Source organism: Montipora capricornis, chromosome 8, assembly GCF_036669925.1.
Source record: "Montipora capricornis isolate CH-2021 chromosome 8, ASM3666992v2, whole genome shotgun sequence".
Lineage (NCBI taxonomy): Eukaryota > Metazoa > Cnidaria > Anthozoa > Scleractinia > Acroporidae > Montipora > Montipora capricornis.
The window spans coordinates 30,977,589-30,987,797 of record NC_090890.1 but is presented as its reverse complement, the minus strand read 5'-3'; the positions used below and the strand labels follow the sequence as shown (position 1 = coordinate 30,987,797).

The 10,209-nt window shown below is 39.4% G+C and overlaps 1 protein-coding gene across 1 annotated transcript; it reads right to left on the bottom strand.

Annotated features, from left to right (window-relative positions):
* Positions 1–12: 12 nt before the first annotated feature.
* Positions 13–8,758, bottom strand: LOC138059214 (uncharacterized). The gene is made up of 2 exons (XM_068904778.1): positions 7,878–8,758; positions 13–1,701 (listed from the first exon to the last, which is right to left on the bottom strand). The coding sequence occupies exons 1-2, from the start codon at positions 8,704–8,706 to the stop codon at positions 1,379–1,381; spliced, it is 1,152 nt and encodes a 383-aa protein (XP_068760879.1). The 5' UTR covers positions 8,707–8,758; the 3' UTR covers positions 13–1,378.
* Positions 8,759–10,209: the final 1,451 nt, after the last annotated feature.

The window sequence follows — 10,209 nt, the reverse complement described above, 5'->3', positions numbered from 1 at the left end:
GAGTGTCAAAAACACAGAAGTATTTTATTAAAAGTCAAAAATACACCGTTTGAGGGACTAAAAACACTACCATCAAAGAAGACATAGTCCCACAGTCAAAACTAGTAATTCTTAGGATGTTAAACCAACTGCAAGCTTTTGCTGTATTAAAATAATAATAATAATAATAATAATAATAATAATAATAATAATAATAATGCGCAAATTCCATAAAATGTTCGAGTGCGCATGACAAGATTAAAAATAGGTACGCATTGCGTACGTGTGGTAGTGCAGAAACACAGCGCTGTATTATTGTCAACTGAGCTGCGTTTTGTCTTCCAGGAGATTCAAGTTATCTTTGCGTAATATGTAGTTCAAACAGGTCACGATATTGTTTTTGTGCCGTATATCATATCATTATAGTTCCATCGTATATGTGTTAGCTAAACAGGCCCCTGACAAGACATTTGTTTACTAGTAAAATACTAAACCCAGAAAGATTGAAGAAAATGAAAGGGAATCGAGAAACATTGGCTTCGAGGCTGGTATGTTGATCATTTCCAAGTTCCCTTACAACTTGTTTTTCACCACAAGGTTAACCGTGCACTCTAAGCTTCTGACAGCTTTCTAGAGCCGTGTTCAATTGTGATCGAATTATAATCGAATTAAATATGAAATGGGTTCACATCAACTAATTACAATCCCCGATTATAACTGGATTATAATTACCATGGTTTTGGAAATAGCAGCTGCTTTATTATTCATCAGCGTCACAAATTCTTGCCGATTTTGGGGCTCATTTTGTTGAAACTCAAGCACGCTTCCAAGAGACCTGTTTATGTTCGTGAGTTATGCACGCGCCGCGGGCCTATTGTCACCACGGACTTGCACTCATACACTCATACAACCCGGTGACATAGTGTGTTGTGTACTTACGATGCACTACCACAAAAACGAAATAAAAAGGCTAAAAAGCTAAGATTACAATTAAGAGTAAACTTACAATAATTTAAAAAGCTAAAATTACAATTAAAAGTAAACTCACAATAATAAAAACAACTATGATAACAATGCATGACGGAAAAGGCGTTTTTAGGTTGGCTTTAAAAATACTAACTTTGCTGGCACTTCTTATGTAAAATGGTACCGCATTCCACAGTTTTGGTGCAGCACAGGTAAAAGAACGATCACCTATTGTTGCTTTACAATTAAAACGTGGATAACTCAGTAAAAGGTTATCACTAGAATTCCTTAGATTGTATTTAGATGAAATGAGAGACGATAAATAAATAGGCGCTAAAAAATTAAGAATCTTAAAAGTAATTATCTTAAAGTAATTCATTATCTTAAAAGTGAAACAAACCGAATACAATGGCAGTTGAGTCATCCAGGTCACTTAGGCAAGCTCGTTTTGAAAGACAAACACTTCCAGCTCATGGACGTAAAAATTGGAGCCGCCCGCTAAAAATGAATTGGCAACCATATTTGGGGGGCATTCATACGTGTGGCTTAATTTACTGTAGCTATTGGTTTTGGTATTTGCGTCACTACTTATGTGAAGGTCATGGCCGCCTCCAAACGTGGGTCCAAATGAACTGCTACAGTAGATTCCGTTCTGGTTTGAAGAACCCTTAAGTTTCATCTTTGTTGGTCCAGCTCCTGATTGGTTTACAAGGCTGAATAAGAAGGACTTCTCACACCTCTTATATCCTGTTGAACCTAAAAAACACAAATGATAGCATTACAGGCAAAACAGTTCGAACTTTTCCATTCACTACTTGCACAATCCCATAATACACCTCTATTACCCCCCAAGACTTTTGCATAACCATTGTTTGCAATTTCTCCTGGGACATGAAAATGTCCCAAGAGAAGTCGAAAACAATGCCTATGCAGATTTTATTTTATTTTATTTTTTTCGGGGGGGGCGGGGGGGGGGGGGGGGGTGAAAAAGGTGTATTATGGGATTTGTGCAAGTAGTGAATAGGAATTTTCCCTAAGAAGCTAAGGAGAGGGCAAGCCCAATTGGCCTTCTCTGGATAGCTCATAGTATCCAAACTACGGACAAATCTTCACATTAAAAACATCAAGAGCAAGATGAAAACACGAAATTAAAAGGTTTTCAATTGAGTGTCGGAAGTAATTAGCGAATTGCTTTGGTTTTGCATTGCTTCGCTCAGTAATTGGTTCAAAGTTCTCGCGCTATTTTTTCAACCAATCAGAAGTGAAACCAAAACCAATCGTGCCTTGCGCGTGAACATTTTCCCGCGCTTTGTGACGGCTACGTGTAATTACTTCGAGTTTTGATTGGTTTACTTGATTGTCTCTGTCCTTTTTGATTGACCAAAGTTATTACTTTGGTTTTGGTTTTATGACACTCGATTCTATGCTATGGAAGACTAATTAACAGCAACTGTTTCATTGGACCACTGCACTGACAATGTTAGGATGCATTATACCTTATGTCATTCTAAGAATGCAGTGCAGAACGTCAGTATTACCGTAAATATTTTACGTTATGTTACGTTACGTTACGTTACGTTACTATTTTTGGTGCCCTTCTTCTTATGAAGGAGCTCGGAATAAATAACAAAACAATATTAAGCAAAGGCGTCCTGCGTTTTTCCACTCCACAACGTGGTGTCAGAAGTGGGACCGTGCAAGGATTACTGATCCCCCGCATTCACGTTAAGGTAATTCCTTAGTATTTTCGCCTCATTAGCGCGCGCACATCAGCACGCGCGCATACAAAACGTAAAAGATTTCCCTCAAACTAAGCCCAATAGCGAAATAAATGCTCCTTTTCTTAGAAACGAGCACGGTGACCCCCGATTTTTTTTTCAGGTATTTGCTAAGAACAGTCTAATAAAGAACATATTTGACGAAGAAAAAAAGTTTGATAGTAGAACGTGAATTTTTTTGGAAAACAGTTCCGTACTGAGTGTATTTCGGCCAAGGCGAGGACTTCAAGCTAACCACGGAACTGTCCCAAAAAGTGCACTATTGCTACAACCAGGCCATAAAAAACGGTGTAAATGAAGCAATACTGCTTATGTGAATAAAAGAAGCTTTATTTTCAAAATAAAATTTTGTGGCTTTCAAGTAACCAAGACTAATTCTGTATGAAGGTGATTCGAATTTTTAACCTCGCAACCAGTAAAAATACCCCATTTTAAGAGCCTGCTGACGCGTAAACAAACAGGGTGACCCCATTTTTTTATTGCATTTTTTTGATGTTCACATCATGAATGTTAAGTATGCCAAGTTTCCAAAAAATTTTGATAGTAGAACAATTTCAAGGAAATTACCTTAAAATGTTCCAAGTTTTCGAGCTTCAAACACCATCATGGTGGACACTGAGTCAAACCTCCTTCGATGGACTGGAACAGTCCAGGTGATGTGCATAAAAGATTCAAACTTTTCAAGCAAAAGTGTCAACTCAGTTTCGATGGGCCGCTCGACAAAAAAAATGAAAAAAGACAGCAGTTGAAACACAAAGCATGAAACTATCATTCAGAGGGCCAACACTGCAACCACAGCAGAAACACCACTTCGGAGATCAACTTAAAAGGCCATTTAAGAGATCTTGCAAAATATTAGGATACCAGTAGGAATCCTGAATTGGAATATAGAAGAGAACATAAACATTAAGCTTTCGTTGCTGTTATATTGATCGTATTGAATTTGCATTAGAATCACTGATGATAAATGATTTTAAGACAATTAATTTGTGATTACATTCGAATTTCCATTTCTTAACTGAAAGGGGTGGAATCTTTGTTAATGTTTACCAAATGGCTCACGTGATTATTGTTTTGAATGAGAGCACATGTTCCAAGAATATACCTTATTATAAAAAACTACTCATGTTAACGCGATTTGATGGGAGATGCTTCCCAATAAAGGAAATTGGCGCGAAAGAGGGGATAAATTTCAAAATGTGGGAAATCAACTTGTCTGGCTTCTACACCCAAACAAACAAAATTTGTTGAGAACGGGGACAAATTTATTTTAACATTAACTGTAAAATACAAGCAATGATCGTGCCATTGTCCCCAAACGTATGGATTGAAGAAAGGAATTTGCAAAGTTCGAGCGTTCTTCACAATATCCATAATACCTAAATTCAAGAGGCAGACGTTGAAAACTATTCTTCTGACAAGTGCGAGCGACCACGAAGAATATGCAGTTGACGTACAGTAAACGATTTACTAATGTGAAAGATTTATGTGAAATAACACTATGTTGCCCAAAATCCGACCACTTCAGTTTAACCGACCACAGGAATAGCAACGCAATTAAACGCAACTTTCGGCGAGGAGGAGACGCTTTTGTCTCCTTTTGCTCTTTCAAAGTACTTTGGCATTAGAGTTTGGAAAATATAAATTGACTTAGGAACCGAGGATTATGGAAAAAATTGAGAATTCCTTTCTAACTTATGCATCCAGTAGTTATGCAAAGTGCAGTGTGAAAGCAGCACACGGAAGGTCAGATTAATCTGTGAACTGTAGACCGCGGAACCTGCGGAACCTGCAAAACCTTAAAAATAACTGTTTTTATTGAAACCCCATGAAAAAATGATGAGATTTACATTAATGTTTGTTAAGGATCGACTGAACCCGCCGACTATCGCGTTCCAGGTGCTATTTCTTGCCGTGATCTGCGTATTTGCACCATCTGAGGCAATGAGCGGCCGAAGCCGATCTCACCAGTTAATTCGAAAACAACCTTACACAGACTCAAGTAACTTATGACATGAAAAAGATTACGAAAACTGGAAACATACAAAACTAACCTTGCCCACTGCCTTTAGAACTACGGAAAGGTACTAAAAAAGACATAAAACGAAAATGACAACTGACAGGCAGCAAATAGCATCACGTGTGCTGCATATCACGAAAAAAAAATTAATTAAAAAATCCCCAAACCAAGCGAGATCGTTTTTTGAGCTCTATACTGGGCACGCGTATAATTAGTGAAAATTTTGTTTATGATTCTGGTCTCCGTTATTCTGGAAACAGTACATTTCAGGAAATGTAAATGTTTCGTTTTCTTTCGGTAGACTTCGTTTTCCGTAAACTAATAAGGGCCTTGCAAAAATTGAAATTATTTTTTAAGTGGTCGGATACTGGGCAACATACTGTAGGTGTCAAAAATGTCTGGAGTGAGTCACAGATTTGGAAAAATAATGGAAATCAAGGTCGCGGAAATTAATGCGCTACTTACACTATACTTAACGTTACATAAATGAACGCCACTTAAATTAACGAGAATTTTTGAAATTCGCTTTAATTTCATGAAGCGTTTATTTCCTATTATAATTCAACACATTGATACACTGCCCAAATATGGTCATAAAGCTCTCGATATCCGTAGGTCTACATGACGTATACACCTTATTCTAAAATGGCCGCCATTTAAATATTCTTTTGTTTTTATTCAAATTTAATAGCCCTTGATGCCTCGTTCTTAAGCTTAAAATTCAAAAGAATATTTTATCTTGAACGAGGCAACGAGGGCCAATTTGTATCCGCATAAATCAGTGGCCATTTTGGAATAAGGTGTATATTCAGCGATGTATGTAGATTTCGCAAGAGAATGTGAAAATGACGGACTGGCGCCGCTTCACAAATGTTACAAGTTGGAAATCTTTCATTTGTTATCAATGTGTTGAATAGCCCACTTTCGATATATTAAAATTCAGTCCTGAAACAAAAGGCATCATCTCGAGGCTCTGGGGAATAAATATGAGGATTTGTATGAGTTTATTCCCCAGAGCCTCAAGACGATGCCTTTTGTTTAGGACTGAATTTTAATATATCGAAAGTGGCCTATTATAAAACAGTTATAGCGCTCAAGCTTGCGTGATATCGGCTAAGTATTACGCGATATCACTCCCGCTTTCGCGCTATAACTGTTAATTATACGGTAGTAAAAAAAAACTTAAATGAAGAAGAACTGAGATGAACGTAGATGATGAAGAAAAACTTAGATGAAGCGTACAACAAAGCACTGGAAGATGAAATTAAGAGACAGACTGCCCAGCTGGACAATCTACACCATGAACACAAACATGGGGCTGCCTGGCAAATTCTCAGAGAGATCACGAACAAAAAGTCATCTCCCGCCACCAATGTGAGAGGAAACACCCCAGAAGAACGCCGCCAAACATGGCTTACTCATTTCAAATCACTGCTTGGCAAAGAAGTCGACGGAGCATGCTTACCTGAAGATGCATTCTTTTCCAACAAAGTTGCCGACTGTCTTCCTATTAAAACAGGTCCTTTTGAAATGGAAGAAATAAAAGAAGCGTGAAGAAGCTTCAAAACACGAAAAGCCCCGGGCCTGATAAAATTCCTGCCCTTATCTGGGAATCACCATTGTTCCACTCTCACCTGCTTCACTTTTGCAATGAAACAAAATCTGGAAACAAACCAAAAGATTTCTCTCTTTCTTCCATCCTGCCACTGCCTAAGAAAGGAGATCTCTCAATCCCTGCCAACTACAGAGGTATCACTCTTTCCGATATCGCATCCAAGATCTGCAACTCAATGCTTCTTAATAGAATTGCCGAACACGTCGGTCCTATACTCTGAAGAAACCAAAATGGGTTTAGAAGAGGCCGCTCGACTACACCACAGATACTTGCAGTGCGCAGAATAATAGAAGAGATGAGTATATCGAAAGGAAAGGCTGCAATCATCTTTGTTGATTTTGCAAAGGCGTTTAATAGTGTAAATCGCAACATCATGCTCCATATTCTATCAAACTATGGTATTCCAGATGAAATTGTTCAAGCTATTGCTGTAATGTACCATGCACCTACCAGCTTTGTCAGCATCCCTAATGGCCGCCAACAGAATCATTTGTTACAACAACAGGAATTCTCCAGGGTGACTCGCTAGCGCCATACCTGTTCGTGATTGTGGTCGACTACATTCTGCGGCAATCCATTGATGGCATGAACAAGTTAGGCCTTGATGTCAAGCCGAGTAAGACCAACAGAGATCCTGGAAAGTTCCCAGACCTCGACTATGCTGATGACATTGCACTGACGTCATCGACCCTTGAAGATGCACAACAACTTCTTGTATCCTTAGAGGTAGCATCAGCCAAGGTTGGTTTATTGTTGAATGCCAGAAAGACAGAATACCTCAATGTAAATGGAGACGTGGATGCTCCTCCAGTTAAGTCCAAAGATGGCACAGTTCATAATAGCGTACAAGATTTCAAGTACTTGGGATCATATGTAGTTGACAGTAGAAAGGACTTCGTCACTCTTAAAGCTCAAGCATGGTCAGCATGCAACAGACTCCATCATGTATGGCAGTCCAACATCGCTGTCAAAACCAAGATAGCTTTCTTTAAAGCCTGCGTGGAAAGCATCCTCTTGTACGGCTCTTAAACTTGGAGCATGACGAAGCGACTCCAAGAAAATCTGGACGGCACGTACACTCGTTTACTCAAGCGAGTAAATAATATTTTTCTGGCGTCAACCCAAGACTAAAGCTGAAATTTACGGTGACCTTTCCTCCTATATCAACGTTGGTTCCGCAAAGAAGAGCAAGTTTTTTGCTGGGCATTGCTTGAGAGCTAAAGATCAGATAATCTCCGACGATCTGCTTCTGAGACTCCAGTGTCCTAAGAGAGGAAGAAGACCATTTAGAAGATTTGCCTGCCCTCATGAATGACAGAGAAGAGTGGCGAGAAGTTGTGAAGAATTGCTCGACTGTGGTCGACTGACTGACTGACTGACTGACTGACTGACTAACTAACTAACTAACTAAAACTGAAGCACAGCGGGCCGCAGCGACTTATGTCTACTTTTAGCTTCTTGTTTCTACTTGCCGGATCAGCCCTACTTTATAATCAGTTTGCAAATGTGATAAACTTACCATCCCATGATTGCTCTGTGTAGCCTCCAAATATATTATCTTCACTTTCGACCACAGTTACAGTGGGCCCCTTGTTGTCACACAAGGCGTGGAATGTAGACGATGCCCATCCGTCGCGAGATGCTCGGTAGATCAGTACGAAACTTGAGCGAGGTTTCCGTAGTGGTTCCTCAAGCCAAGTGTTAACTAGAATTTCCTTATGCTCGTCAGACAAAAGTTTAGACTCTGAAAACGATTGAGGGAGCAGTCCATCGACGATCCCACGGATTTGATAGAATTCCGCCTCCTCGAGCAATTCCTTTCGGACCAACTTATCCTCTGGAAGAATTAGTCGACCCGTGCGCAAATAGTTCAGGATATACCGGAAGTGAGTTCCATCCCGATCAATAAAGTACGAACCATCTTCAGCCGGTTTCGTATCGAATCTTCCAGAGAACATAGCATGTAGCATTGAACCTGTGTCTTTTGTCAGCGTTTGGAGGCTTGTGGTGAAATGCTGACCGCCTACATTTAGCTTGATTGTGGAAGAGAAGTGAACATGATCAAGTGTTTTAGCAACATATTCAAAGGCGTCCTTTTCCTGGCGAACATCCTCAGCTGGCGGAGTCATAATGTCGTAAGCTTTCGTCATAAAGCCAAGAGCATCTTCCAGTGGTTCGTAGCTAAGTGGTTTGACCTTCTTTTTGTCAGCAGACATTTTGGATCCGTGTTGACAACGTTGAGAATCCTTTGAACACGTAGGCGAATCGCATTCGACGAAGGCGCTCTTCATGAGACAAACAAGGGAATAACCCAAAATTATAACCATCAATTTGCGAAATTTGTGCATTGTGTTTAGAAGAAGCGCTTTGTGGTTTTCGCTTTCTTCGACAACATAAGTAAATCGATCAAAACTACACTGTTGTTGTCACGTAAGCGTACCGAACTGTCGCTAAGTTGGAAGAATGGAGTACCCTGTGGAGTACCTAAATGGAGTACCCCTAAAAAATCATTTATTGGCCAAATTTTAATCTAAATGACTCACCATCTTGATAAAGTATTTGAAAATACTTTATCAAGATGGTGAGGCATTTAGATGAGACCCTCCCAGGAAGGGTCCTTGCTCCCCAAATTACTTTCAAACTTGTTCCCAGCTTTTTGATCCCTCAAATTGGTCAAAATTGTTTTTGTTCCCTAAAATAATTTGACATTGTTCCCCTACTCCCCATTTCAAATTAGCCATGTTCCCTTGTTCCCCCAAACCCCAGGGAGGGCCTCCTAGATGCACATACCTTCATTTATTTCGAGCTTTCCAGCTCTCCGATTGTTACGGCTCGATGCACAGGCACTCCAAGCTCAGTGTGAGAGGTCTCTCTTTTGCTCTAAATCGTTGAAACGAACGAACACTTCAAAATGGCTAAAACTGCGGGTCGCAAATATCGTGGGCGTTTCCAACGCCCGCGGTATTAGCGACCCGCTGTTTCAGCCATTAAAAGTTCAACGTACGCGTTCGTTTCAAAGATTCTAGAGCAAAAGAGAGACTGCTCGCAGTCTATGTGAGGTGAAACTAACAAAGTTATAAGGATCTGTATGGGAATCCCGATAAAAGACCTGAAAAGATAATTTTACGAAAAAATTCTCAATCAAAAAGCCACCCCACCCCCCCCCCCTTCCCCCTCACCGTCATTGAGAATTTTAATTTTAAAGAACCTGTTAATTTGTTAAATTAGCCGGCGAATGCTGTCTGAGTTTAAGTGATCAGGATGAAGATTTAAGCATGTCGATCTTAAAGGAGCTAGGTCACGATGTTTTAGGTAATTTTGTTTAATTTTGTTAATTATGAGCTCTAAACGTCAAATTGGCAGAGCAAGAGTCTTTCATTTGCAAAATCACGCCCACATAACAACTGAGAAAGATTGTCCAGCTTTGTAAATGACATTTTGATATAAACTGATATAAATTTGAAAAGTGGTGGGACGACGTTTTTCAAATTTACCCAAATTCAATCCACTTCAATCCTCTCCAGTTTTCTCCATGTCCCTTCTCGGCTTCCCTGTGTTTTGTTAGAGTTCTTCTTTAGTTTTGAACAGTTATTTTGATATTTTAGTTAATTCTATGACCATTCGATCAGTGCTGAAATTGCCTATAATTGCGTGACCTAGCCCCTTTAAGTTTTAAGGCCAGTTTTAGTTTGTTGATTTATGTAAGTTTTTAGGTTTTAGAGATGACTTGTTTTATTGTTTTAAAAGTGTACCAGTGTTTGGTCACGTTACTAAATGCAATTACTGTGTTATCAGCGGGTATTCTTGAGTGATTAACTGCCATAATCATAATGAACTTTGTAGGACTTAAT